The sequence below is a fragment of the Gallus gallus genome, chromosome 6 (genome assembly GCF_016699485.2).
Source record: "Gallus gallus isolate bGalGal1 chromosome 6, bGalGal1.mat.broiler.GRCg7b, whole genome shotgun sequence".
NCBI lineage: Eukaryota > Metazoa > Chordata > Aves > Galliformes > Phasianidae > Gallus > Gallus gallus.
In genome coordinates, this window is record NC_052537.1 from 22,823,482 (window position 1) to 22,850,069 (window position 26,588).

The 26,588-nt window shown below is 52.4% G+C and overlaps 3 protein-coding genes across 22 annotated transcripts in view; all 3 read left to right on the forward strand.

Moving 5' to 3' along the window:
• Positions 1 to 4,097, forward strand: part of ENTPD1 (ectonucleoside triphosphate diphosphohydrolase 1) — a 47,386-nt gene extending 43,289 nt beyond the window's left edge. For 15 of the 16 annotated variants that reach the window (XM_015288620.4, XM_015288624.4, XM_015288619.4 and 12 more), the window contains one exon: positions 28 to 1,959. In XM_015288620.4, the coding sequence (XP_015144106.1) occupies positions 28 to 234 (207 nt within the window). In that variant the 3' untranslated portion in view covers positions 235 to 1,959. Of the gene's footprint in view, positions 1 to 27 lie in introns of all 16 variants that reach the window. The other variant, NM_001305459.3, reaches the window with a different exon arrangement.
• On the forward strand, positions 3,617 to 12,954 carry CPN1 (carboxypeptidase N subunit 1). 2 transcript variants are annotated; one of them, XM_046942972.1, is made up of 9 exons: positions 3,617 to 5,488; positions 8,609 to 8,805; positions 8,944 to 9,099; positions 9,187 to 9,369; positions 9,906 to 10,017; positions 10,169 to 10,308; positions 10,521 to 10,620; positions 11,413 to 11,531; positions 12,688 to 12,954. In XM_046942972.1, the coding sequence occupies exons 2-9, from the start codon at positions 8,638 to 8,640 to the stop codon at positions 12,817 to 12,819; spliced, it is 1,110 nt and encodes a 369-aa protein (XP_046798928.1). In that variant the 5' UTR covers positions 3,617 to 5,488; positions 8,609 to 8,637; the 3' UTR covers positions 12,820 to 12,954. The 2 variants fall into 2 exon arrangements, with proteins under 2 accessions (XP_046798928.1, NP_001264183.1); NM_001277254.2 differs by lacking the exon at positions 3,617 to 5,488 and adding an exon at positions 6,552 to 6,812.
• Positions 12,955 to 16,416: 3,462 nt separating this feature from the next.
• Positions 16,417 to 26,588, forward strand: part of DNMBP (dynamin binding protein) — a 29,652-nt gene continuing 19,480 nt past the window's right edge. For 3 of the 4 annotated variants that reach the window (XM_040703132.2, XM_015288822.4, XM_040703133.2), the window contains exons 1-3: positions 16,417 to 16,896; positions 23,650 to 23,828; positions 26,170 to 26,292. In XM_040703132.2, coding sequence (XP_040559066.1) covers positions 16,886 to 16,896; positions 23,650 to 23,828; positions 26,170 to 26,292 — 313 coding nt within the window. In that variant the 5' untranslated portion in view covers positions 16,417 to 16,885. The remainder of the gene's footprint in view (positions 16,897 to 23,649; positions 23,829 to 26,169; positions 26,293 to 26,588) is intronic. The other variant, XM_040703134.2, reaches the window with a different exon arrangement.

A 26,588-nucleotide genomic window follows, 5' to 3' on the forward strand; every position in this document is an offset into this window, starting at 1 on the left:
CTCTGATTCTGCTCCTCTCCATTTCAGATCGGCAGCAGCGATGCAGGCTGGACCCTGGGCTACATGCTGAACCTGACCAACATGATTCCTGCGGAGGAGCCTCCTGCACCTCCTCTTTCCTATGGCAGCTATGTGGGGCTGATGGTTCTATGCTCCCTTGTGCTGGTATCAGTGATCCTGCTTGCCTGGCTTCTCTTCCACAAGCCCAAGTGCCTGCAGAAAGGGGTTGTCTAGGAAGAGCTATGGAGGGAGAGGGGCCCCAGCTGCTCAGGGCTAGGAGCCCACTGAAGACCAGGTTGTAGCGCAGAGTCCCCCTCTCTGAAGCTACTGACTGTGTACAACAAGGGCATTTGTCTCTTTTAACTCTCACTTGCACTGACAGATGTTGGGACACCAGGCTCGCCACCTCTCTGCCAAGGACAGACAAGCGAGCATTCCCTTCTTGAATGGGTCGTATTTTCATTCACTGAAACTCTGCTGCTTGTTTTTTATTGCCTTGTGCACAGCATTATGAAGAGAAAAGCAGCACCAATCTTTGGGAGCCAATGCTCCTGCAAGAGTAATCTCAGGGTCCCACGTGCCACTGAGCTCTTGGGAGTGATCACACAGGGTGATCCGGTTCCTCCTCTGCTGAGGCTGTTCCCAAGAGCCATTCCAGCAGGGAAACTGCACCAGCACACCTCTGCTTGCCAGGCATGGTCACTTGTAGCCAGCTAGCCCCCAAAGGCTGGTCATGCTCCCAAATGTCACTCTGGGACAAGAAGGGATGGGAATGAAGAAACTGAGCGTGCTGGTGGTTATCAGTCCTTAGCTGGGCTCTGGCAGCGGTCTGCTCCTTTCACAGGTGGCAAGAAGCCTCTTTCCCACGTCTTCCTGATGTTGTTGCTGGACCAAAGCTGGCTCACTGTTACACTGAGCCATTCCCATGTCCCTAGGGTGACTGTGCATCAAGACATGAGATTATTGTAGGAAAAGTTCATCCTGACCAAGGATTCTTGATAAGTAGTGAGCACATATATCTACAGGAACTGTGATCTGATCAGCGTGCCTCTAAGTATACACCCACTAAAACAATCCAGTGTCACTGTGCTGATCATACAGCAGTCTCTGACCTAGGGAATATGTTTATTGGGCCATTTCCCTTCGTAAAAAAGACAGCTGCTAACAGCCAGCGTGAGCACACACACAGCCACTCTTTCCATCAGCAAAAGCATGGAAAATTTGCCTTTCTTTCCCTCATGGCTTAGGCTACTCCCCAAACAGTAACACCTAGGTGCTATAAGTGCACTCACTACAGCCCATCATCTAACGCACAACTAGATGGTGCCACTGATCAGGTTTATGAATCACTTTCTTCTGTTTCCCATTCCTTGGTCCAAAACAGAGAGGTAAGTCAGCAATCAATTTTTATGGCAATTGGAAACCACTGGTGCCTGTTTACCTCCCAAGGAATCTAAGCAATCTCTTCTCCTAATGATACTTGTGTGCTGGAGGCCAAAAGAAAGCAGATACTGTGGAGAGAAAGGCATGGCACAGTCACCTTTGCCTGTTTCCTTGAGCAAAGCTGCAGGAAAAGCAGGAGATGCAACATGAACGAAGCTTCCTCCTTTGGGCAAACACAGATGTAGAGCTCAGGGCTTTTGTGCTCTCCCAGCTTGTCCTTCTGCACAGTGCAGGCTGGAAAATGTCCCCTACTTATTTCTAGTTCATGCCTGGAAGTAGGAGTCATGACATACTGAAGGTAAGGGGGAAAATATACCCTGTCCTATGGTAAGATGTTAGGGCATTTCTTCAAAAAATGTCTTATTTTTGCTCTGAATTAGCTGGCTTTAGCTTCTAATGGACCTTGATCCATCAATTTCGAAAAGACTAGCTCTCTGCTATCAAAATCCTTTCTATTCTTGTTGGTGCTTGGAAGTCAGCATTGTATCATATTAAATATTTACCTTCATTCTGTAAGCTGCTTTGTCTTGACTCACATGTAGCTCTTGAGTCAACTTCCATGCAATTTTGTACATCTGAAGTTTGGACACCAAAGGTTTCAGCAGCAAGTGGTAGTAGATGCCCTAACACTGTATATAAAAGTAATAGCCCCTGTACTCTTGATCTATACTCTTTTCCCTATTCATATATCTCAGGGTCAGATCTGTTCACTTAAGGTTTCATAAGGAGCTGTTTTGTTCAGTTTAGCTATTGCAAGTTGGCCTCATTTGCCCACCATGGCAATCCAGAATGGCTGCTGTCTCGTGGTGTACATCAGTCTTTTGTCATGAGATGTCGTACCTTCTGCCTGGCTCTGCTGAAACACATACTGTTCTAAGAACATTTCTCCAAGTGATTGGGGTCAACCCACAAATGACATTTCCCCACGCTGTTTGTTCTTTTTCCAGTTTGTTTTATCTGCAAACACAGAGACGTGGGAATTCATCTACAGATGTTGCCTTCTTTCTGTCGTTTTCACCAAGGACACGTATATAGATGAGATTTAATAATAATCTTTGGTCAGGGTAGGAAGGTAGAAGATATCATCATGGAGCAGGCAGCTGCCAGTGCTGCTTAGCTTTGTCTGGCCGATCCATCAGGAAGTTTCTGAAACAGATCCAGAAAATCCACGTGGAAACTGATGTAGAGAGAGCCTGTGCCAGTCTGCTGTTCTGGTCCCTGCTAAGGGTTTATGCCAGAGGAAAGGAGCTGAAATACAGAACCTGGGAGAAAAGCTTCAGCAGTGCTTTGTATCTTTACTTGCAGGTACTACAGTATTACTACTGCAAGCCTTTGCTTCTGGAGTCAGGTGATTGCCTGGTGTCATGGCTTTCTCCTGTCTTCCTTCTGTTCTGTTCACAAAATAGCAACAAACAAAAAGGCAAATTTGATTTGAGGGCAAACCTAAAGGCCCCAAAGGAGATAAATGCAAGATATTAATTATGTTATTTTTAAAACTTACTGACTTTTAGAACACATTTATGAGACAATCCTCAGAACTAGTATTTCTAAGGAGATACCAGGTGTGCCATTTAAATCGGTGAGCAAGCTGAGGCTCCAGGAATAGGTTGGCCAAAGGCATCCTGCTGTGGCAAGACCCATATCAGTGGCTGTGCTTGAGCCTTCCCAGCAAAAGGTATGCTTCTTCTCCCCCAACAACCTCCTCTGCCATTGCAGGACTCCGTCTATGGAAGCTGCACAAAACCCTGGGTCAGATATGAGATTTAATGAATGTTAACTTCCTTGCTTCTGTGGTGTGTCTGACCCAGCTGTGTATGGCCCAAGTGTGTGTTCCAGAGTCATTCAAGGACTTCACCCACCATGAATAGTATGAAAGATAGTGGGGGGAATTTCCAAATATGTCCGGTGGTAGTAATGTCGTATCATTTCTTTTGTTAATACAGTTGATCTGCCTCTCTGATAAATATCTGTGCCTTATTTCTAATTTGACAGAGTCTGGCTTTAATTTCCAGCTCCTAGCTCCTGCTCAGCTTTGCTCTTCTGGGTTAAAACATATTTTAACACCACATGTCCTTGTCTTGCATATATTTATACACTGCTCAGCTCCACTGGGCTGTCCAGACCCCAGCCCCTGGTCTCTCCTGTCCCTGTGTTTTGTCTCCAGGAGCCCTGAGAGGTGCTGGAGGGTGAGTGGCATGGCATGGGGGCTAGGATGCTGAGCAGTACTGTTTCGGAAGGTTCTTTGCAGGGGACTTGCTCACTTGGCTGAGCACAGGAGCAGTCTGACCCCTCTGGGACTGATGACTTTCACATCCACAAGCTCTCTCCCATTCACCTCAGGGTTGGGTCAGAGGCAAAACTGTCGGTGAGACTGACATTCTGGGGGAGAGAAGAGAAAGCTGCTGGGTGGCTGCAGCTTTCCTACCCCTCTTGCAGAGAGCAGCCCACCCTGCAGCAGACCCTAAGAAGTACCCTTCATTCCTCACCCAGCACAGCTGGCTCTCCCCTCTGTGTGGGCTGAGGACAGCAGTCCCTGTGCCCTGCCACTCGGCTGTGCACTTCATGTGGCTCAGCCCTGGTGAAATGGCTCTCAGTTTGTTCTGATACACACACCAATCTCTGTATCCTTATCACAATAAAGACTTCTTAACTCATGCCAGCGATGTTCTCACACTGCTTTCCAGAAGATAGAAATGGCCCAGGGGTAGAATGGGGCTTTTGGTACAGAAGATGGAAAAGTCTTGAGGTGAGGTTTCCTCTGCTGCCCACTGCTGTTCTGTGTCAGATCTGGAGCTCCTGGTGGCTGGAGGTGCAGCATCCCCTCCTGGCATAGAAATGCACCATGTTCCTTCCTAGCTCCAGGCACCTCCTGGAAGGCACCTAGTGCCCAAATCTCATCTTTCCTTGGCTTCATTTTATCCTGACCTCCGCAAAGCAGTTTGTTCCCCCCTCCACACTGCAGAACTGCATTCCTCTGTCCTTGCTATCCTTCTCACTCACCCCAGCATGACTGGCTCTGTGCCTTCATGATGATCCCTGCAAAACAGGTGAAGGATATGAGGCTGTACCTCTCGCTTCAGGGCCGCAGCTCTGTCTGCACGTAGCTACAGCCCAGCCAAGGCAAACATGCTTGTCACTGCTCATTTTTCTTCCAGTGTACGCTCTCCTCAGTTTGCTCATACTTACTGCTCTTCTCTTGAATTTTCCTCACATTTTCCAGCCTTTTTCTGGTAACAAGATGGCCAGAATGAAATCTTAGGCACCACGAGGGATCTGTCCAAGGCCAGGATCCTGTCACCTGCATGAGCAGAGGAGCAGTGGGGTTCAGGGCTGGGATTTGGGAGTTGCATTCCTCTCCATTTCGCTGCTGTGGCACAGCACATTCCTGCTCGTGCTTCCCCTTCTGCTTCAAAGTCACTCCATCTTTGAACATTCAGGGAGAGGGGATGATTTGTCCCAGATGTATTTGCTGCATTTTCCAAATGATGTCTTTGTTTACTTCCTGTGCTGTTTCTATGTTCTATGTTGTTTGTTTCTGCTTCCATCAGTGTTTTAACATGTTGGACGTGTGATCAAATGCTTGCATCTGGCCCTGTGTAGTTAATAGCTGTGGATGCCCTGTGGATGTTCCCTGTGATTTCATCCCTCCCTTTTGCTCTCATTGAACTCTCAGCTTTGATGAGGTAATTTCATTGTGCATTGTGTGCAGAGCTATTTCCTTTTGCTTGATTCAAACCTGCTGCCTGGTGGTGGGCTGCCTCCATGCCTGTGTTATGGATAACACTGACTAATTCTCCAGACCCATCGCGTGTGAGATGTGTTTTCCGCCCACCCCAAATCTTGCTCACAGCTCTTTTTTAGGATCCAGCATTCTGCCATTTCTTTTTCTTATTTCCCACGTCAGTGTCACCCGTCTCCATAGGAAAGTGTGCACTTTTCCACGTGTCCCCTGGCAGCTCCCTTCTATCTCAGCCTGCCGCTTCCCCGCCATACCCTGCTTACAATGGCCCTGCAGTCTCTGCTGCTTCTCCATGGCTTCCTACAGGTATGGGGAAGAGCTGATAACCCCAGGGCCATTATGCATTAAATAACAAAAGACACTGTGATGCTTGTCCTATGCTTAGATGTGCATTGCTCTGAGGCTGAACGGCAAACAGGGAAGTGGTGGAATGGGGCTAAGTTGGAAGAAGGCATTAGTGTGGTTACTACTATCTTTCCAGCCTGCACTGCTTGCACTGTAGCTATGAACAGGGATTCCTGGTTATTACCGCAGACAGAGCAGCAAAGCTGCTGTTTTGGGTGTTTTAGCAGCACTGAGTTCATCCATGGGCAGAGCAGCATAGATGACTGCACACCCCTGGGGCAAGAACGTCTGTGGCAGAGAGGTGAAGGGGAACTGGCTTCCTCTAAATCCAGAATCGTTCTGCAACTGCTTACAGTCAGACCTTTTCAGTTGCCTTTAGGATTTAGGGCACTCTTCTGCGGCCCGGTGCATGTCGGAGGGCATCATCGTGCCCCCTCCTCGCACGGCAGAGCTCTGAACTGCAGCATCGCACTCCGCGCTGTTCTCTGACTGCTGCTCGGGCAGGAAGGTGCGAGAATGCGACCTTGCTCTTGCCCTTGTCCCCATCCCCGGCTCCAGCCGTGCGGCGGGTGTGCGGGCCGAGCCGGGGCCGTGCCGACGCGGTGCCACCGCCGCTTCCCCAGGAGATGGGGCAGGAGAGCAGCGCTGCTCTGAGCGGGACCGGGGGGAACCGCCCGCGCCGTGAAGCCCCCGCCTCGCTCGGCTCTGCCCCCGCGCAGGGGCTCGGTCACGGCGCGTCCCTCCCGTGGGGGCCCCGCTCCCTCCCGGCGAAGTGGCCCCGGGGGGCCCCCGCTCCTCTCCGCCCGCTTCCAGCCCTTCGCTGCCGCCTCCCGGGGCGCGGGGTCCTGTTTGCCGTCCGGTTAATGAGTGAGCCGCACTCCGGACGCTTCCCCGACGGCGGAGAGCGGGTCGGCAGCGGACGGCCGGCAGAAGCATCCCTGCCCCCGCTCCCGCCGCCCCCCGCCCGCAGGTGCAGGGGGCTGGCACTTGGCGGGGGAACTGGAAAGAGCTGGTTCCAGTTTGCACTTTAGCTCCGGGCGGGGAGGAGGGAGCCGGGGGCCGATGGCGGGGTGGCTGCGGCCGCTGGCCGGGACCCTGCTCCTGCTCGAGGTGGCGGCTGCCGTCAGCTTTCTGCACCACCGCTACGAGGAGATGGTGCGGGCTCTATTTCGCGTGCAGAGCGAGTGTCCGTACGTCACCCGCATCTACAGCATCGGACGCAGCGTCGAGGGCCGCCACCTCTACGTGCTGGAGTTCAGCGACTACCCCGGCATCCACGAGCCCCGTAAGTACGGGGACGCGGCGACCGGGACGGGGCGGCCCCGACAGCGTTACCGCTGCCACGCGGCACCACGGGGCACGGCCAGGAGCCGCCTCTCTGCCCGGGTGGGACTCCCGGTGCAGGAGCTCTGCTTTTGGGCACGCGGCTCCAGCGCGTACTTTGGCCGCAGCTTTGTTTATAAGTGCAGGATGACGCAGAACTCGTCCCAGCACCCACCTGCCCCGCCGCCCCGTTCTGCCCCAAAACCGGGCAGAAGTGGAAGGGAGGAGTGCAGCCCTTCCTTGTCCAGGCTGCACGGGGTGGTGCTGGGCCCCTGCGGATCTCCAGACACACACCTGGTGCCGAGTGGCCCCGCTGCACCTTGGCAGTAGCACACGGAGATCTGGGCAAGATTCTGCCTGCCTCCCGCAGTATCTTTTGTCTTCTCAAACCTTTGCTTGCTCATCAGTGTGGGGGCTGACACATCCAGGCAGCGTGGTCCCTTTACGAAAGAGTTCTGATAATGCCCTGCCAGCCTTTGCTTTGGCAGAGCCACAGGATTGCAGCTGGGGGGGCTGCAGGAGAGCACCAGGCAGAAGCTCAGCTTGACCTGCTCCTTCTGGCCACATGTATGGTGTCTTACAGACTCTGCAGGCTCCTTTGAAGCCCGTGGAAAGTAACTGCGAAAAGGACAGCTTTAAGTCAGTTGGTTCATATGCAGTAATTCAGTCTTCTGTGTCTGTGTGGATAATGTTTAGGGGTCTGTGTTTCAAGAAAGGTTGACGAGGCCTGCTTCATGCTCAAGGCAAATGAGGAGTCTCTGCTGAGACCTTTTTTTAAATGAAGGCAATACATAACCCCAAGGTGTTTTTATAGATTTAATAACTGTATTACGTAATTAAGTCAGTTCTCAAGTCTCTTGAAACCTAACCAGGTCAACACACATCGCCCACTTGCAATGTCCTTCGCTGAGGCATGGCAATCCAAAGGTCACAGGCAACAAATATGGAAATACAACATCTTGTGCCAAAACTAGGATTGTTTTAGCATCTGTCTTCAGCATGTCTGGAGGCATTGAGATTTCTGAAAGTACTGTTGGGTTCTGAAAGCACTGTTGGGTTCTGGAAGCATAGTTGGGTTCTGGAGATGTGGTTGGGTTCTGAAGGCATCGTAGGGGTCTGGAGTCATGGTTGGGTGTCTGGAGGCATGGTTGGTTCCAGCAGCCCCATTGGGTTTTGGAGGCATTATTGGGCTCTGGAGCATGGTTGGGTTCTGGCAGCGTGATTGGGTTCTGAAGCCATTGTTAGGTTTTGGCAGTGTGGCTGGGTTGGGAAGATGTAGAGTTCTCCAAGCATGGTCGGGTTCTGGAAGCATTGTTGGGGTCTGGAAGCAGGAGGCACCACATGAGCAGGTGCCTTTTTTCCTCACATGGTCACAGACCCCAGAGATCACTGCTGGTGGCTGAAGCCTCAGCGCAGCAAGATCCTTGAGCTCTGCCTGCCAATGCCCTGTTTTGTCTGTACCTTTCACGTGAAAGTTGGGCTCCTTTTTTAACTGAATTCTCCCAGTATCTCTCACCCTGCCAACACTGGTTGTGTGCCCACTGCAGAGGCAAGCAGCAGCGCAGTGGTGAACCTGGGCTGTGGCAAAACAGAGGGCAGCCCACATGAGGACCATTCCACCATCCCTCACTAAATTTTGCATTTTCTGAGGGATGAGGCCATCTTATGCCATTCACTGGGGGACCCCTGGGCTCCCTGCAGTGTGAAGGAGCTCCCCAGCCCCAGCTGATGGTGCTGCTGCTGTGTTGCTCTCTCCAGTGGAGCCAGAATTCAAGTACGTGGGGAACATGCACGGGAACGAGGTGCTGGGCCGTGAACTGCTGCTGCAGCTCTCCGAGTTCCTATGTGAGGAGTACCGGCGGGGCAGTGAGCGGGTCACCCGGCTGCTGCACGACACACGCATCCACATCATGCCTTCCATGAACCCCGACGGGTACGAAGTGGCTGCCAAGCAGGTACCAGGCAAGCGAGCGCTGCTTCCAGATGGTAGGGACAGAAAAACCCTACAAAATGGGGGGCTTCTGAGGGTCTGCTTTGCTGTGGCAGTGCTGCCCCACTTTATTCTCACCCCTACAACGCCCTTTGCCCCACAGGGCCCAGATGGCATTGGGTACTTGACGGGGAGGAACAATGCCAATGGTGTGGACTTGAACCGCAACTTCCCTGACCTCAACACGTTCATGTACTACAGTGGGGAAATCAGCGGGCCCAACCACCACATCCCACTGCCCGACAACTGGAAGAGCCAGGTACCGGCCTGGGATGCTGCAAGTGCTGCAGCATCCTCCTACAGGACCGACATGCTCATCGCAGCTCTTCCCTTCTGCTCTTCCCAGGTGGAGCCCGAGACATTGGCCGTGATCCAGTGGATTGGCAGCTACAACTTTGTGCTGTCGGCCAACCTGCACGGCGGCGCAGTGGTGGCCAACTACCCCTACGACAAGTCTCAAGACCAGCGGTTCCGGAGCCACCGGCGCACAGCCAACACTCCCACTCCTGATGACAAGTTGTTCCAGAAGGTGAGGACAGGGTGCTGGTCCCAACAGCACTGGTTGTGCCTGTGGTTTTTCTCCATTGTCTGAATGTCCCAGAAAACTGTTCCTTCAGTCTTCCATTAGGAAACACAGAAACCCAGCACAAGAATAGGCATTAGAACAGCTAATGAGAAAAATAAGTGTGAGCTGGAGCTCAGCCCTCCTGGGAAGCACAGGGCTGGCCAGGACATGCTGGGAGCAGGGCTGCAGCCTGGGGAGGAGGTGAGCAACCCAAACACAGCCTCCAAAGTCAGAAGTGCAATGAAATAACAGTGCTGCCGGCAGAATGCAAGCATCTGAACCATACCACCGTGTATAGAGTGTGCATTAGGACACTCAAACAGCAGCTGCTCTTCAAACTGTCTTACACAAAGGAGAGGCTTTGGATCCACTGTCCAAATTTGAACCCTGCCTTCATATCTAAAAATAAACAGCAGTCTTTGAGAAGGGCATAGAAGATGCCAGAAACACAAATTGCCCAGGCTTTCCTAATACACATTCTTCTGGCCACACTCTTTCAGCTAGCCAAGACATACTCGTATGCCCATGGCTGGATGCACCGTGGCTGGAACTGTGGGGACTACTTTGTCGATGGCATCACCAACGGGGCGTCTTGGTATTCACTCAGCAAAGGTAGGGCAGGGCAGCACCTGACCCAGCGGGGTGCAGGGCTGGCAAGATATCCCGGGGCTGTAAAGGAGAGAGGGGCAATTCTGGTAGAAGGGCTGGGACATGGGGATGAAGGGCCCCTACATTCCACTGGCCACTGGCTCTCCTCTTCCAGGCATGCAAGACTTCAATTACCTCTACACCAACTGCTTTGAGATCACCCTGGAGCTGAGCTGCAATAAATTCCCCCCCAAGGAGGACCTGGAGCGGCAGTGGATGGCCAACCGGGAGGCACTTGTTGCCTTCATTGAAGAGGTGAGGAGATGATCTGGGATCTGCACCCCTCTCCTGCAGTCCAGGTGGCAGGGGAGCAGCAGGCATTGGGAGCGCTGGAGTGGGGAAAGCCAGCATTGCCAGGGAAGGGGGAAAGTGGAGCCATTCCCAGAGCTCTGCCCTCCTCCAGCATCCAGAAGTGCCCTCCTGAGCATCAGAGAGGCATTGACCCATCACTGTCTCCCTCCCTACAGATTCACCAAGGCATCAAAGGGATGGTTACAGACAAGAACAACAATGGCATTGCAGGAGCAGTGATTTCTGTCCAGGGAATCAGTCACGACGTCACCTCTGGTGGGTCTCCGGTCCTCACATGGTGCTGCTGTGCTCTTCAATCTGCCCCGCAGCTCCCAAGCTGCCCTCTGAACCTGCCCACTGTATCAGAAGTCTGGCTTTGTCATCCTTGCAGCTCTCCTGCAGGTCCCCCTCCACCTCCTCCCTACCAGGCTGAGCCCACCTCAGCTGAAATGACACAGGCTGCTTGTAGTCGTGACTCAGTTTTGCAGTGCCCATGCAGTTCCCTAGATGGGCATATACTCAGATTCTCTCAGTAATCCATAACATGCTGCTCCCTGCTGTTGTCAGTCCCCATCCCTAAGCACCACAGTACACAAAGTGCTCCCGGGGGTTCCTTACATCGGAAGAATCAAGCAGGGAAGCAGCCAATCTGATGGGAGATTAAAGCTGCTGGTAACCCAAATGCGGACAAATTATATGTGATGGGAATTAAGGGTTGTGTTCTGCACAGGGAGTCAGACTGGAGCTGTGGATGCCCCTAGGCCTGCTCCTGTCTGACCGGCAGTACTGAGATCTGCATCTCCCTGCTGAGAGCAGTGCAGCCAATGCTGCCATGCACTGTTATTTGGTGTTTACTGTGGGCTGACCTCTGCTGTGTGGCTCTAGGGAGACCTTACCTGCAGGCTGCCAGCGCAGATTGGCCTCACGTTGCCAGCAGATTGAGAAGGAAGGCTAAAAAATGCTGGGGGTTTGGAGGACACATCCACAAGGATGGGCACTGAGTGAGTGCTGCTGGAATATCAGTTTCTCCACATCCTGAGAGCTTTCTCTTCTCACCTTGCGTTCCAGGTGAGATGGGAGATTATTTCCGGCTGCTGCTGCCTGGCACTTACACCGTCACAGCCTCAGCAGAGGGCTACCAGCCTCAAACGGTGACAGCTACCGTGGGCCCGGCTGCACCTTCACTGGTGAGTCAGACACAGGACTCCAGCAGCTCCCAGGGTGAAGGCAATGCCATGTGCCCCCGATTCCTCACCAAGCAGCCTCAGCTGCACCAGGCTGTTGTGCTGGTTCCCATGTCCTCTGCTCAGCTGGGGCTGCTGCTCCAACAGGGCCCTCCTGAGAGCAGACTGTGCAACCCAAAATAAGTTATAAAAACAGTGGGTGGTGAGCCCTTGCCTTGGGAACAGAATGGGGCCTCAGACGCAGGCTCTGCTGAGGCTGGATGAGAGCCCCCCGGCTGCAGCATCCTGGCATGTCTGGTGCTCCATGCATACACTCGTAAGGCTCTGCCTTAAATACACTGCGGTGGTCTCCCCTTTCTCCATCTCTTCATCCCACCCTGTCCTGCCTCTGAAGTCCTTCCAGTGCTGCTCTTTTCTCAGCATTAGAAACCTTCTAATTTTCAGCCTAAATTTATTTATGGTCAGTTTATCCCTATTTGTTCTCATGCCAACACTGTGCTTTAAATAGGTCCGCTTCTTCACGGGTATTTATTTCTCTATGTATTTATAGAGAGCTGTCAAGCCCAGTCCTGGCCTTTGTTTTGCTGGGTTAAGCACCCTGCTCTTTGGTTCTCCTTTGTAAAAGATTTTCCTTTCCCCTCATTACCTGCTTTGTTCCCTAGTGGTCTGACTTTGCAGCCCACCTGTCCCCACTTACTTCCACCCCTTCCCCACCTTGAAGGAATTTGTTTGCCTTGTTCCAGCCCTACCCCACAGCCATTTGTTTTGTCCTTTTTTGGTTGGATGGAAGTTTCTCTCCTCGATTTTCTTTTTGCCTGGAGCTACCAGAAACAGTCATTACTGAAAGATTGATTAAGCAGGATTCAGCTAATGAGATACAGTTGAAAAGGTCTGTTTTGTCCTAAGCTGTTCTGTGTACTAAATACTCACAGAGGTGCAAAGCAATGCATTTTCTCTCCTCTCTGGTGAGAAAAGATGAAGAATGAGCCTCACTCAACCACTTGCCTTTCACAGCACCAGTTTCCCATTGTATCCCAATGCTTGTTGAGCCCCTGATGGGCAATTCTTGTTTTAGCCCAGAGCTAGATTGGAAGACATCAACAGGTCCAGGTCCTGCAGAGCCAGCACTGCTACATGGGTGGTGTTATCCTTTCCACAGGTGCATTTCCAGCTCAAACAAGACATGGTGAAGAAGGCCCCAGAGCGGAAAGCCTCAGGCACACGCACGAACAACAAAACCCTTCAGAAGAAGGTAGTGCCCAGATCTGTGCGCCGGGGGACCCAGAGATGAGGATGACGCATTTGTCTGAGAGCAGAGGGAAGCCCTTGTGCAAGGCCTGGCTGAAGACTCCAGCCAGTGAACTTTCCATCAGTCCAGCATTAAACTAGCCCAAGTTATTAGGTTATTAAATAAGGAAATATTTAATCCCTGAGCAAGCTGTGAAGTAATTCTCAGCAGAATGCACCTGGGGTGTGTGTGTCTGGAGCTGATCTCCTGCCTCAGGCCATACAGGAGAGCTCTGCTCCCTTTGCTCCTGACTTGGTCCCTGCAGCCCACATGAGGTGTTCAGACACTTGTGCATGGCAGGGAGAATGAGTCTGGGCAGCAAGTTCTGCCCTTGCAACCCAGGCATGTGGATCCTGGCTTGTCCATGCTGTGAGCACCGTGCTTCGCCCTCAGGTAAGGACAGTTGTCTATAGTTAGGAGAAGGACAGTTTTAAAGCAGTGATTTGTCCAGCTCCTAACACAGCTGGGGTCCTACACATAGAACAGCTCATTCTGCGTGGCAGCACCCAGAGGAGGAATGCAGCACCACTGGGATGTGGTGGTCCAAGGTCATCTGGTGAGTGATGTCACATCTATTTTGCTGTGCAGATGGGACTTCCTGGTGGCTCACTGGGATTATTTATAGTCAGACAGGATGAAACAGTACACGCCGACAAAGGCAATGGATTATCCTGACTCCTTATGGCTTCAGATCCAAACCAGATGGCTCTCTGAAAGGGCTGCTTCAGCCAACACAAGCTATTAATCTGAGCAAGGAGCAGCTAGGTGAGAGCCGATGAGCAGTGGAAGGTGTGCAGGACAGGTGGTTTGTCATTCCTTTGAGACAAACTGACTGAATTTTGGGTCTGTCAATGTGCTGGAGGGAAATGTGGATGCACACAAAACAGCAGCACACTGTGCAGGTACAGTGCATGTGGACTGCAGCTCAGTTACAGAAGACATGGTCCAAGTCCTCACTGTCACATCCTCTCCTGTCTCTGCTGCAGGGTGCTGGTGGCATTTTCAGCCCTAGTACTACACACACTCTTGTACCTCTGCCTGCTAACAGAGGCTGTCTCTCAGCCTTTCTTGGAAAGGCACGGCAAACCGTCCCTCAGAGGGTATCTGTTCAGGCTGTTACAGAGAAGTGCCAGAAGCAGTAGCACACGTTGCCATGGCTGTGAGTGGTTTCAGTCTGCACAGGTCACTGTGGGCCAGGGATGGTGGCCAATTCCACATTCATAAAATCTAGAGAATTCAAATTCTCTAAATTTTTCACACCATCAGCAACCCAGCACAGTCACAGAGGCTGCTGGCTGCAGGGTGCTCCCATGTTGCCCTCTGGTGGTCCTAGAAAATCTAAGACCAACCCAGTTCCCCTTGCTTTCCAGTGTATGGGCAAAGGAGGGGGATTTCTTCTCCGGTCCAGGACAGGAAGCTGCAGCATTCACCTCACAGGCTGCTGTGGAGCTGTTGGCACAGTAACGAAGCCAGAGGCTCTGTGGAAAGCTTTTTTGCCTTATGAAACAGTTCCTACACGACTTAACCTTGTTGTGAAAGATCCTCTTCAGCCTGGGACTTGTCCAGCACATTCTCCTCCCAGCTCTGAATTCTTGGGTGTCGAACATTTTGGTAAAGCTCCACTTGGCCGTGGCCAAGCTCTCCACGTGAAAACATGGTTACAAAATGTTTCCGAGACAGCTCTCTGTCCAGCCCGCCTCTCCAAGGCTTGCCATGAACTTCATCCCAAGTGTTGCAAGAAGCTAAAAACATTGGACAAACTTTGGACACAACATCTGCAGTGCAGTGGTTTCACGTCCTTTGAGGCTGCAGTCAAGGTGACGGCAGGTGGCAGGTCTGTAATTACTGAGCTGTTCCCTCCCCATCCTCTCTGGGACGCTCAGTTCACAGACCCACTCTCACTTCACGTCTTTCCTCCAGGCTGCAGTGCCCCAGCCTGCCCCTTTTATGGGCAGTTTTCTGCAAGAGGGCTGTGAGGATCCTAGCTTGAGCAGCAGCCCTGATGGGGAGGCTGGTGGGATCTGTGTGTGTGATGTGGCTGGCGTGAAGTAGGCAGAAAAAGGGAAAATACAAAAAGCTGAACTCGAGGAAGAGCGAGACACCTCAGCTGGGAATGTCAGCAGAGGTGGGCTGGTGGTTGCAGTGACCTAAGAGGCTGCAGGAGCATGGGGAGGATGAACCCTCCGGCAATACGGAGGTTAAATGAGAGAGCTAGAAATGGTGATTGTATGAAGAACAGTTTGTGAAGTGGAGGCATGCAGGGAGACACATCTCACAGATAAAAATATACAAGCCTTTTTTTAAGTGCATAGCTTTTCTTGGAATGCTGGAACAAAACCGGACTCAAAGCCAAGGATAAGGTTGGCTGGAAGTGAGGATAGCAATGAAAAGCTCAGAGCCACCATGTAAGAGCAGAGGCAAAGGGAGAAGAGGGACATGGCCCTGCCCAGTTGCATACAACCCAGTGCAGAAGTTAGTGGGAAAAGCTGGGGGCTCTCAGGCTTCAGGCTATAGGCTTCAGGGTCTGTTGTGATATGCAGGGCTGGGTTTGTGCTTAGTTTCCAGAAAAAGACTCGCTCGGATGGTGTTATTTCTGTCTTGGCATGCATGAGTTCAGACCAATTCTGCTGCTGCCTGCAAAGGGCTGTGCAAAGGGATGCTGCTGCACTTGCCACCTGTCATTAGCCCCATTCTGTGCTGCTCCCATGGCCCTGTGAATACAGACACCTGCGGGCTCATTTTATGGTACCCTATAGAACACTGCAGAGCTGCATTGAGCTCCTCACTGACAGCATGCAGTTCAGATCCCCTCCGTGCCTTTCACTGGTCCCACTGAGAGCTCCCAAGGAGCACTGCACAGTGGCCAGCTCCTTCTACTCTCACACTGCATACGCAATGTCCTTGTGTGCAACCCCCTGGCAGGAGCTCATGTCCATTCTTCAGCTGCAGCAAAGCATGCACAAGGGCCGTACCTGCAGTAAGAGCACCCAGTCCTTGTGCAGCAGAGCTCTGCAGCAGCTCAGCACTGTGCCAGCCACAAAGCAGGCGGGCAGCCAGCTCCGAGCTTGTACATGCCCGACACAACTTCCACAGCCCTGCTCCTTGCTGCTGGCGAGCCAAGCTGTGATCGCTCTGGTTGCCATGGAGAAGTGTAGCTAAACGCTCAAACCGGTGCCAAACTGCCCTGAGACGTGAGGCCGTGCAGCGTGGTGCCGTACCCTTGGGACATGAAGGCTTTTTTTGGCCTAGCAGGAAAAGCAGCCAGGGATCAGCCGTGCCGGACCTCTGCGCCGCACAAACACCCCTGCTAGCACGGGCTGCGGGGCTGCGAGTTGTTTTTCCCCATCTCGGTGCTCTGGCGGCACGACGGAGACAGCACGCCCCGCGGACCCGCTGCTCCGCCGCCGCCCGTGAGGGGGCACAGCTCCGGCCGCGGCCTCCCCGCACACCCACGCCGGGCCGTGCCGCCCCGCGCAGAGGCAGGAGGGCGGGCCGTGGGGCCGGGCGGGGCCCTGCGAGACCGGGCGGGCGCTGGGGGACGGGCCGTCTCGGGGACGGGCGGGGCACTCGGCCGCGGGGCCGAGAGGAGGTGGGGGCAGAGGCGGGAGCGGGACCCGCAGGGCCGGAGCGGCCGCGGCGGCCGGAGCGGGCCGGGAGCAGGTAGGGACCCGCCGTAGGGAGCCGGAGCCGGGCCCGGCCCGGCCGGCCGCCCCCTGAGCGCCGCCCGCTCGGCTGCCCCCGCCCCGCGCGCCCCTCTGCCCGCGCCTCCGCCGGGCCCCCGCGCGGCCTCTCGGCACCGCGCCGCGCCTCCGCGCCCTCTCCTCCGGCCCTCGGCCTCCGCCGTGCTGCCCCGCCGGCCGCGGTGCTGCTGCCGGGGTGGTATTGTCCTCCCGGCTGCGGCACGGAGCGGCGCTGGGGACACCTGGGCTGCGTGGGCACGGCGGGGCCACATGGGTCGTTCCCACCGTGCCGTCTGGCGGAGCGGCCTCGCGGCTCGGAAGGTTGCAGCTGTGCACGGTGGGCCCTGCGGGAACAGCACAGGGCTGTCGCTTTCCCAACACCTGGAGCGATGATGGCACGGTGAGGGGCAGCCTGGTGGTCCCGCAGGGAGAGGGGGAGCCCCAGAGCTGTGCCTCCCCCGGCTGTCCCTCCGTGAGCATCTTCTGGGAGGAGAAGTTTCTTCTTCTCACTCCACTTAGCGCCTGTCCCTCCGCACTGCTCGTACTGGAGCAGAGGTGAACTGCTGCTGCCCTCACCGGGGGATGGAGGTTTGCTGCTCTGGCGGTGACCCTCTGGCAGTGCCGCAGCTGATCCTGTCCTCAATGCTGTCAGGCCTCTGAGCTCTGCTGCCTTTCTGCTGTTGGAAGTACTGCCCCCAGCGTGCTCCTTAAACATCTCATTCTCCTTGCAGAGTGCCCAGGAAGCCTTAAGTTGTGTAATACACTGCAAGTAACATCTGTTTTCAGGCTTCTCATGTTTCCATGACTTTCAGTTTTGCCCAAAGTAGCTTGTTTGCCCCTAGCCTCTGTCATTTTCTCCTTTCCTTCCGTTGTAATTCTGTTGTTACCTTCACAAAAGGCCTGGAAGAGTTTGTAGATGCAGAATTTGTAGGTTTTTTTTTCGTAAGCTTTGCCAAATTCTGTACTGTGCTGAGAGACGTCACCATCATCCCCCTCATCTTGACTCACTCCTCTGGCTGCGAGTCATGCTCGGCCTCGTGTTCAAATGTGTCCTGCGTGTTTTCAGAGCCCTCTGTAGCACAGTTAAAGCCCACGTCTCTGAGCTGCCTTATTTTGCTGTTTGTTTCCTGACATCCACTGCTCTAACAAGGACAACAGTTTCAGTTCTCTCTCCAGCCTCCCTCAGTGCCCCTTTTCCCTGATGCCTGGCGCCCACTCTTGTTGCTGTTCCACTTAGGGTTAGCAGTGACATCAAAAGCTTGTAGAAAAGCTTTGAATGTACAGCGTGGCAGGAGGAACTGAGCAGTACAGGACAGGAAGGTGCCATCCCCACAGAGCACCAGGTGCGGTAGCTGCCCACAGCATCTCAGTTCCACGTGCAGCGGTGGTGTTGGTGCAGGGGGTGGCTGTTCTGACAGACTTTGTAGTGGCGGTGATTCGTGCCTAGGTGGGGCACCCGGAATTTTCACTTCACTCTGTTAACTGATAATTTCCTAAAAGTATTTTCTTAATCATCTTGTAGCAATTGCTCAATAGCTTTGCGTGACGCATCTTTTACTTTTCCTTCCCAGGAGCAGCGAGAGGCTCTGCAGGGCATAGGTCCACATGATATCGAGTATCAACAGAGTCTCTCCTAGGGGATTTAATTTCTCTGAAGATAACAAGCAGCACTGAACAGGAGTGAAGGGAGGGCAAAGAGCAAAGCTTTCAATTCAGACTGGAGTTCTGCGTTTCTGGACTCCCTATCCAACAACCAAAGCACTGTAGGGAGCTTCCACCCAAAATTGTAGAAGCACAGAATGGCTGGGTTGTAAGTGACCTTATAGATCATCCCGTTCTGCAGTGCGTTGGTTGCCCCCCACCAGATCAGGACCCAGGGCCCCATCCAGCCTATGCTTGGGCACCTCCAGGGATGGGGCACCCACTGCTTTCTGGACAACAGTGCCATTGCCTCACCTCCATCTGAGTAAAGAATTCCTCCAAATATCTAATCTAAATCTCCCCTCTTGTAGTTTAAAGCCTTTTCCCCCTGCCCTATCACTATCAGACTATGTAGTAAGTCGGTCCACCTCCTGCCTGTAAGCTCCCTGCAAGTACTGGAAGGCCACAATGAGTTCTCACTTCTGTTCTTCAGGCTGAACAAGCCCAGCTGCATTGAAAAATACTGATGAGTGTATAGAGTGCTCAAATGTTGAGGAGCATCCTTGTATGTAACAGTTCAACCTGTTTGGGATATGCAGTGACTGATATTGTGGTTGTGCATTACCTACCTGCAGGAGCCCAGCCACAGGTACTGCCCAGCAGAAGTGCTGCAGTTGGGATTTTGTCTGGTTTGCCACAATAGCAAGAGAGACAAATGCGTGCACTGGGGTAGGAAAAGACAGGGCTCAATAATGGTGCGTGCAGCTGCTCAGTACAGCCTGGCTAGGATTTGGGAAGCTCTTATCTCCTAAGCTGATGTTCTGACCTTTTGTGTGCGTGCTTAGGTCCGTGAGGCTATACGTGAAGTATCCATCACAGTGTCCTTGCTCACATGTTTTGGCAAGGTGTTCTGTTTTGCATTAACAATTGATGATGTGCTCCAGTTTCCAGATGACTTTCATTTGCTTGCCATCTGGCCCAACACGAGCTCCTCTTCCTTCTTCGCCAGCCCATGCCTGCCCCATGAACCCTGCCAGCCTGCAGAGCTGTGTCCTGCTGAAGGGCAGGTGACAGTGCTGTGACAGCCAGTGTCCCTCTGGAGGGAGAAAACGTGGTCTGAATGGCTTGTGCAGCACGTGCAGAGCTCCTGTGGCAAATGCTGCTGCATGTGGGATGTCAGTGGTTGCTCAAGCAGTCTTCTTTCCCGGCCCTCCTGGTTCTGGAGGGCTTGATGATAAGTGTATTTATTGTCATGATTTTTGGATGTCAAGTCACAAAGGAAATGAAGCCCTTTTTAAAAGAGAGAAGATTCTTCTTCCTCTTGGGATCCAGATGGTGTTTGGAGATGGGAGTATGTAAGAGGAGATCTCATGTTTCCTACTGTGTGCAGCTCAGCTGGGGGCTCCTTAGGATCTGCAGAGATGATCAGCATGTCCTAATAAGGGGCTGCAGCAGTCAGCTTGTGTCTGGTGGCAGAAGGTGGAAGAAGGCTCCTCTCTGCACCACCTAGCCTGGCTTTGCCCCACTTGTCTGTTCTGTTGGGGTTGGTGGGGCTGGCTCAGCAGTTTGCCTCAGTCCCTGCATTGGCACCATCTCCAGGGCCTCGCTCAATGGGGTATTGTTTCTCCCACCCAGGAATGTGCAGGCAAGCAAGGACCTCCGGCAGCTCGTGGTGCAGTGCGTTCTGCACAGCACTGGGGGAGTGGCTGTGGCTGAAAGCGCAGCTCCAGGGACTCGCGTGTGCAGTCTGGGTGTGCTCGTGTGAGCAATGCCCTGCTGTGGGGCACGCTGCAGATCTCTTGCAGAAGCCAGACTGGCAGCTGGGGAGTGTACAGAGCAGGCAGAGGGGCATCTCTGTTTCTGGGGGTAGATTCCATCTTCCATGGATAGGCATTGGGTTACCATGAGCAGGAAGAGGTGTGAAATAGCATAGGTAAAATGCATGGCAGTTTTCAACTACATAAAAAAAAAAAAAAGATCAGTGGTGGTATTTGTCAATATTCTTTAATTGCTCTGTGACAAAGTTGGCTCTCATGTATTTTTTTGAATGAGGCTGCTACTTGATTTACTGCTAGGCAAGCTCTCAGTTTTTAAAAGACTGAGACATCTGCTGCACAAGAACATACTTGTCTCTTGTGCAAACCACCCGTGCGTGTGGAAGCCTGCATTGCATTTCTTTTGTTTGGTGATATGTTTGTTTCTTGGTTACTGCACTGGTGAGTTGTGCTGTAGGGCTGCCCATACCCAGCCCTGAAAGCACTGTGTTGGAGCAGTTGAGAAGTATTATGTAGTGGAGAACAGGTGGGCACAGAGCCTGAGAAGTTGGGTTCTCTTGCTTTTTTGTTGCTTTTATCTTACCACCTTATCAGCACTTTGGGAATACTGCTGGATTAGCTGTCGCCGAGCTGATGCTGTCTCTTCTTTTGCTGTAATACTGTTGGTAATCAACCTACAGTGGTCTATCATGTTGCTGTCTTCCCTTCTAAGAGCCCCAAATCCTTGCTTCAGCATCTTTCAGCAAAAACAGGGAAGAAAGAACTCCTGTTTCTAAGGTACAGAAGCTCATCAGAAATTAATTTACTCATCCTTGCTGTTAAGGAGTCAAAAAGTGCATCTGTATCACCATCTTCAGTAGATGTGCTTCCATCTAAGTGATGGCACATTGAGCAAGTGCCTGACAGTAATCACTGTTTTCTTGGTGAGCCCTTTATTTGAGGAGTCCTACCCTGTCCAACCACAAAGAAGAGGGAGAGGAGAAGTCTGAGTCAGTGTGTAAATGCCTCCTCTTGGCTGCTGTGGCATGATCCCGTCTGTTCTGAAGGTCTCAGAGCAATCTTGTAACTGAGCTAATGCCTCTCATTTCATTCTAGTCTGTCCTTTCATCAGCCCACACTGGACCAGACATACTCCAGAGCTAATGGCAAGAAGGGCTGGGCTGTCCTCCACGTAGGTGATGTGTGCTGAGGCTGCATGCGGGAGGCTGGGAGCAGTGATTAATGCCCTGGGAATTCGCCTTGCCTTGTTACGCAGCGCCGTAGTGTCAGGCGCCAGGAACATGTTACCTACTGTGCTCAGGATCAGGCAGCGAGACAGAGACAGCGTGTTCTCAGTGGGGTGAGCTTGCTGCTGCGCTGCAGCTTCATACTTGCACAGTGAGAGTGTCTTTGGATGTGGGTCTGCTGCTAGGCGGAGGCGGCAATCCTGTCCTGCTGCAGCAGTCTGCACCCCTAACCTCTGCCAGGATGCAGCCCCAGCATTTTCTTGGTTTGGAGGGCAGTCCCTCCCTGTGGCAGGGGGATTGTCCATCTGGAGGTGAGAGGGGATGGCTCCCAGCCAGCAGCCAGACTGTGACTCACTGGGATCTCAGGCAGAGCCTGGCTCTCCTTGCACTCTGCTCTTCCTGTAGAAGCCTCTAGACAAGCTGCTGCTGGATGTTTGTTCTTACCAGGCCACCCTGGACTGGAGCTGGGAGAAGCTCATGTCCATCATTAAAGCTGAGGAGCTGGGCTGTGCAGGTTTGCAGTGTGGAAGGTTCTGGGAGGCTTCCTTCTCTAGGTGAGGATTTGGAGAAAATATCAGTCAGCACTATCTGTGGAGTAAGACAATGCCAAGACCATGGAAAACATAATATTTTGTGTTCTAATCGTGTTATGGAGTGAGCTAACCCCATAAGACTGACCTCAAACACATCCAGACTCAAACAGAAAAGAAGAGCAAACAGCCTTGTTTTTGGAGATATTTCACAGTCCCTTGCTGGATGAGGACCATTTCCAGGTGCCAGCTCTGGACTTTCAGTGTGCAGCAACGTGTTCCCCAGTAGCTCCAGCTGTAGGGGTTTATGCTCCCTGCCATCGGGCTGGTGAGGCACTGATCTGGTGATGCATGCAGGGCAATTCTAGAGACAGATGTGGAAAAAAGCATCTGTTATTTTTGACATGAGGGTGGGAGTGGCCATTGCCATCAGTGATCTGTATGGGCTTGTCAGAAATCCCCAGCAGTCTCAGAGGAGAGTTTGTACACTCCTGGCTCCGGCCCTTAGCAAGCATCCCATCCCCTCCCTTCTTTCCAAAGTCAGTGGGTGACTGCTGCAATGTGAAAGTGGATTAGTGTCGGTCCTTAAGTTGGTCTCCGTTGTAACTGCAGTTAATGGGTACGTGAAAGAACAACAGCAGTGGTGCCTGCCCCTCTCAGTCCTCTCTCATTTCAAACAGTCCCCAGAGCTCATGGCACATACTTCTAGGACCCTGAGCTCGGCCTTGTGCCATAGCCACCACAACTCATTGCAGGGCTGCTTTCTTGTCTCTAGCATTTGCAGACTCGTCGGTGGCCCTTCCATCTTTTTCCCTACTCCACATGGTCATGTTTGTAATACTGTTGCTCTTTCTGCCTCAGTAGGTTCCTGCTATCCTGAACTGCAGCTCTTTGTGCTCCCGATTCACTCCAGTCCATTCATCTCTTTTTGGTGGCACAGCGCTGTCGGGGCTGAATATTGGGCTCTTTGTTTGTTCAGCCAGCACAATGCTGGCGATGGCAGGGCAGCCCATGCCCCAAGGAGCTCATGTGCTCAGAGTAGAGCAGCATAACGGTGCTGGGCTGGGAGCAGAGGTGTGGTGGTGGCAGAATGTGGGCATGGCTAGGGTGGGAGGGATGTGGTTCTGCTGAGCACAGACCCTCTTTGTTCCCAGGAGGTGAGTCGGACTGGATAAACACGGCAGTCCTGTCAGCACAAAGTGTTTCACTGGCTGGATCCCCTGCTGGCACTCCCCGTGGAAGTTTGCCGTACCTCCATAGCAGGGCTGTGTTTCTGGTCTGTGTTTGCAAGTGTTCCTGACTCACCAGGGCTCAGGTGAACCATACAGGGCTGTCTGTTCACGGTGTGCCTTGCTGTGTTGTCACCCTGGTGCAAGAGGACAGCAGCAGGGTCCTGGATCAGCAGCTGCTTTAAAGGAAGTGACAGACTTTCTGGGTGCAGGACGTGGCCCTCAAGTCCTCTGCAAGGAGGGAGTTTCAGCCTTGTTCCCAGGGCTTCAGAGAGGGCCTTGCATTCTTCACTCACTGTGGCTCTGGGAACAGGAGCTCAGGCAAGCAGTATACACAGGGAGGGCTTGCATTTGCCCAGCCTGCCAGAAGGGACTGAGCAAGCAGTGATGTCCGCTGCCTGCTCACAAAGGCCCCTGCAGGCTCCAGGTCTGCCCTGGCGTCAGGGAAGCATGGAGCTTCCTCCTCTCCTCTTGCTTCCTTCCTGACGAGAATTCAGTCCCAGATTTTCGTGCGATTTCTCTCCCTGGTACAGCACAAACAAGTCCCAGCAGAGGTAGCTGCAGAGGCTGCACAAGGCAGGTTGGACTGCTGGAGAACCCCACTCCTGTGGCAGCAAGGAGGGGTTTTGTGAACTCAGGACAGGACTCCCTCATAGTATCCCTGCCTCTTAGGCTTGAGAAGGGCTTCCGTTTCTGAAATGTGGTAATTTCAGGTGTTTCTTGCTGCTAATGGACTTCCTACTTTGTCTCAGCCATAGGTCCCGATCTGCCTGCAGGCCCCACGCAATGGAGGCTGGCTCTGTTGTACGAGCGGTCTTTGATTTCTGTCCCAGCGTTTCTGAGGAGCTGCCCCTCTTTGTGGGAGATGTCATCGAGGTGCTGGATGTGGTGGATGAGTTCTGGCTGCTTGGCAAAAAGGAAGGCGTCACAGGTAAGCCCACACCTAGTTCCATAGACCACATCTTCTGCTCTGGGCATCTTTCCTGGCCTTCACTCTGCTGGCGGGGCATGCATTTTATTAAGTCTTTCACTGGAATTCACCTGGGATTGAGGATGCAGGTTCCCTGCCACCAATCTCCTGCCAGCTGCACCTCTAAAATTCAGATAGCTCAGTTGTTTTTTGAGAGATCAGTGTTGTGTCACTCCTCACGGCGGGAGCTTTGTAACACTAGGTGCTAGCTGCATCCTCTATAGTGGGACAGCCCATTTCCTGGCTAGTTTGTGTGCTGACCTGCTGTGGCACTGGAAGGGGAGAGGAAACAGATGCACTGAGAATGGAAATGCCAAGTGACCTCGTCAGGTCAAGTCAGTGGGAGATTCCATATACCCCCTGGAGCCCTCTGACTCAGTCGTGCTTCCTCCTTTCTGCTTTAAAATGCTTTCCCAAACAAGCTGCCATCAATACCTGGGCGCCTTAAGTAGTGTGCAAGTCTGTTGAACTTTCGGAAAAGTATGAGAAACTTCTGAAGCAGCAAAGTGCTCTTAGTGAAGCACTGAAAGTCTCACCCTGTTTTAAGCAGCCCTTTCTCATCTTTCTACTGATGCTGAGAAGACACGTGAGCTCTCAGTGAGATGAAAACCAGGCCACTTCAAAGCATAAGCCCCACTCCTTTCTCAGCATGAGGGGAGTGCTGCGCTTCCTGGCCTGACTGTGGAGATGGGGCTGCCTTGCAGCAGCAGTCTGGGCTCTGCTGCCAGCTGTGGGCTGTCAGGCGCCTGTCTCTGGGTAAAACAAAGATGGACAGGAGCAAAGGTGGAGAGGAGGGATTTTCTGCTGTGTTCCATTTAGCTGATAAACGGCATTGAACGAGTGCAGGCCTAATCCTGCTGCTGCTGAAGTTACTGGGTACAAATTACTTCTGCAGAAATCACCAGCAGCTACTTCACCACTGTTATTTCTCCCAGTGTAACTGATGCACTCATTCTCAAGAAGACAAAGCTATGAAGGAACAACAAACAGATGTATATCATAGCTCAAAGATAAAGAAACACACTGAAGTCAAACTGCATGTTTTTAGTGACCTTTAACTCAAACTCTGCTTGCATTCCTGCTTTTCCTTGGAACAGCTGTTGTAGTTTTCTGCCCAGTTTTCTAAGCTAAAGTTTCAGGGGATTGAAAAAGCACTTTTTAGTAGAAGCTGTGGAAGTGCTGCAGCCTACCAATAGTAATACTTAATGCTCTATGGGGAATAATTAATGTAGCTCCATTATTTCCTTCCTAACACTCTTAGGTTGTTTCCATGTACAAAGCAGGAAACTGCAGCATGGAAAAAAAGAGGAGGAGTTGGTTAAAACTGTAAAGGAAACCACTGAAACTGGAAGCCTGTGGGCTGTTGGTTCTACCTCAGGTTAATGACAGCAGGTGGGAAACTGCCTAATCCCAGTTGAAAGTGCTGAGTGCCTTCAATATGATGTCTCCAAGTTTTGATAGAGAATGTAAACATCATATTGAGTAGACATTGCGAGTGAATGCTGGAAGTGCTGCTGGCCCATATTCCATAATTTTTCCCTGCAACAAATTGTAAAAGATTGCAGTGACATTTGTAGTGGGCTTTGCAGTGGGCTCTGCTATATCCAGTGATCCAGGGGCTGAAATCAGTAGCTGGGTAAAGTCTTCAAGTGGCCAGCAAGTGTGTGTGGCCCTGCCTGGCTGTGGCCTGCTCAGCATAGCTGGGCATCCAGCAGTGGGTGCCATGGTGAAATAGCTGCGTGAGGTGATAAAATGGGGAAGGTCCCTGCAGCCTTTGCAGTGCTGGAGCTGTGGCAGAACCTCTGGATCACAGGCCTGGCCTTCCCAGGTTCGGTGTCCTGACTTCAGTACTGAGGCTGTGCTGGGGCCCAGCCTTACAGAGTGAAAAGAACAAGGTGGATGTGCTCTGTCAGAAGACACTGGTCTTGTGATCTAGCACTACTGGATCCCCGTCCTTGTCATGGCCATGAGTGGGGAACTGAGCAGTGAAAGAGGAGAAAACCTGATATGTTTGTTCCCAGGAACTGATAGATACAGATAGAACTGATGCTGATAGTACTGGTTGCCTGGAGTGAGCCATAGACATAAAGATTTTTGTTCTCTGTTAGCATTTAAAACCTCAGAAATTTCTGCCTCCCAGACCCATTCCTCTTCCTCCATGCTGCTGATGTGCTCTGGGTAGCTGTGGGTGCAGCATTTTCCTTTAGCAAGAGAAGTAGATCCCAAGGCCTGGAAGGAGGGTGGAGGGAGTTGTGGTGGGCTACAGGAAGGACTCTTTGCTGACAGCTGCTTCTCATTTCAGGGCAGTTTCCTAGCAGCTTTGTGGAATTGGTGGATATTCCCCTTCTGAAGCAGGGAGAGAAGCTGTTTGTTTGTACTAATGACTTCACATCTCAAGAGCCAGGGAGCTTGTCATTGCAGAGAGGTAATCCCCATTCTCTTCCTTTGCTTTGCATCTCATAGCCCCCTCCCCTTCTTCCAGAAGCACAGGGTGAGCCTAGTTGCAGCATCCTGCCTAGAGTGGCGTGGAAGAATTTCCTGATATCTCATGGCATGTGGACCTTTGTGTTCCTGCCACCCTTCAATACCAATTTCTTATGATCTGCTGTTACCCTTGAAACTCCAAATACCAGAGCTGTGTGATTATGGTAGGCTTACAGCTGCCATTTAACTGCACTCCCATCCCCAAATCCTAGACATGTGTTTGAGAAGGGGTGGGAG

What these genes read in the sequence shown, in the direction of transcription:
- CPN1 (NM_001277254.2), top strand. Translation starts at nt 6,590, where the DNA reads ATGGCGGGGTGGCTGCGGCCGCTGGCCGGGACCCTGCTCCTGCTCGAG. An exon ending in TTGTTGCCTTCATTGAAGAG is followed by an intron (nt 10,309 to 10,520) that starts GTGAGGAGATGA and finishes CCCTCCCTACAG; the next exon opens with ATTCACCAAGGCATCAAAGG. An exon ending in GCCCGGCTGCACCTTCACTG is followed by an intron (nt 11,532 to 12,687) that starts GTGAGTCAGACA and finishes TCCTTTCCACAG; the next exon opens with GTGCATTTCCAGCTCAAACA.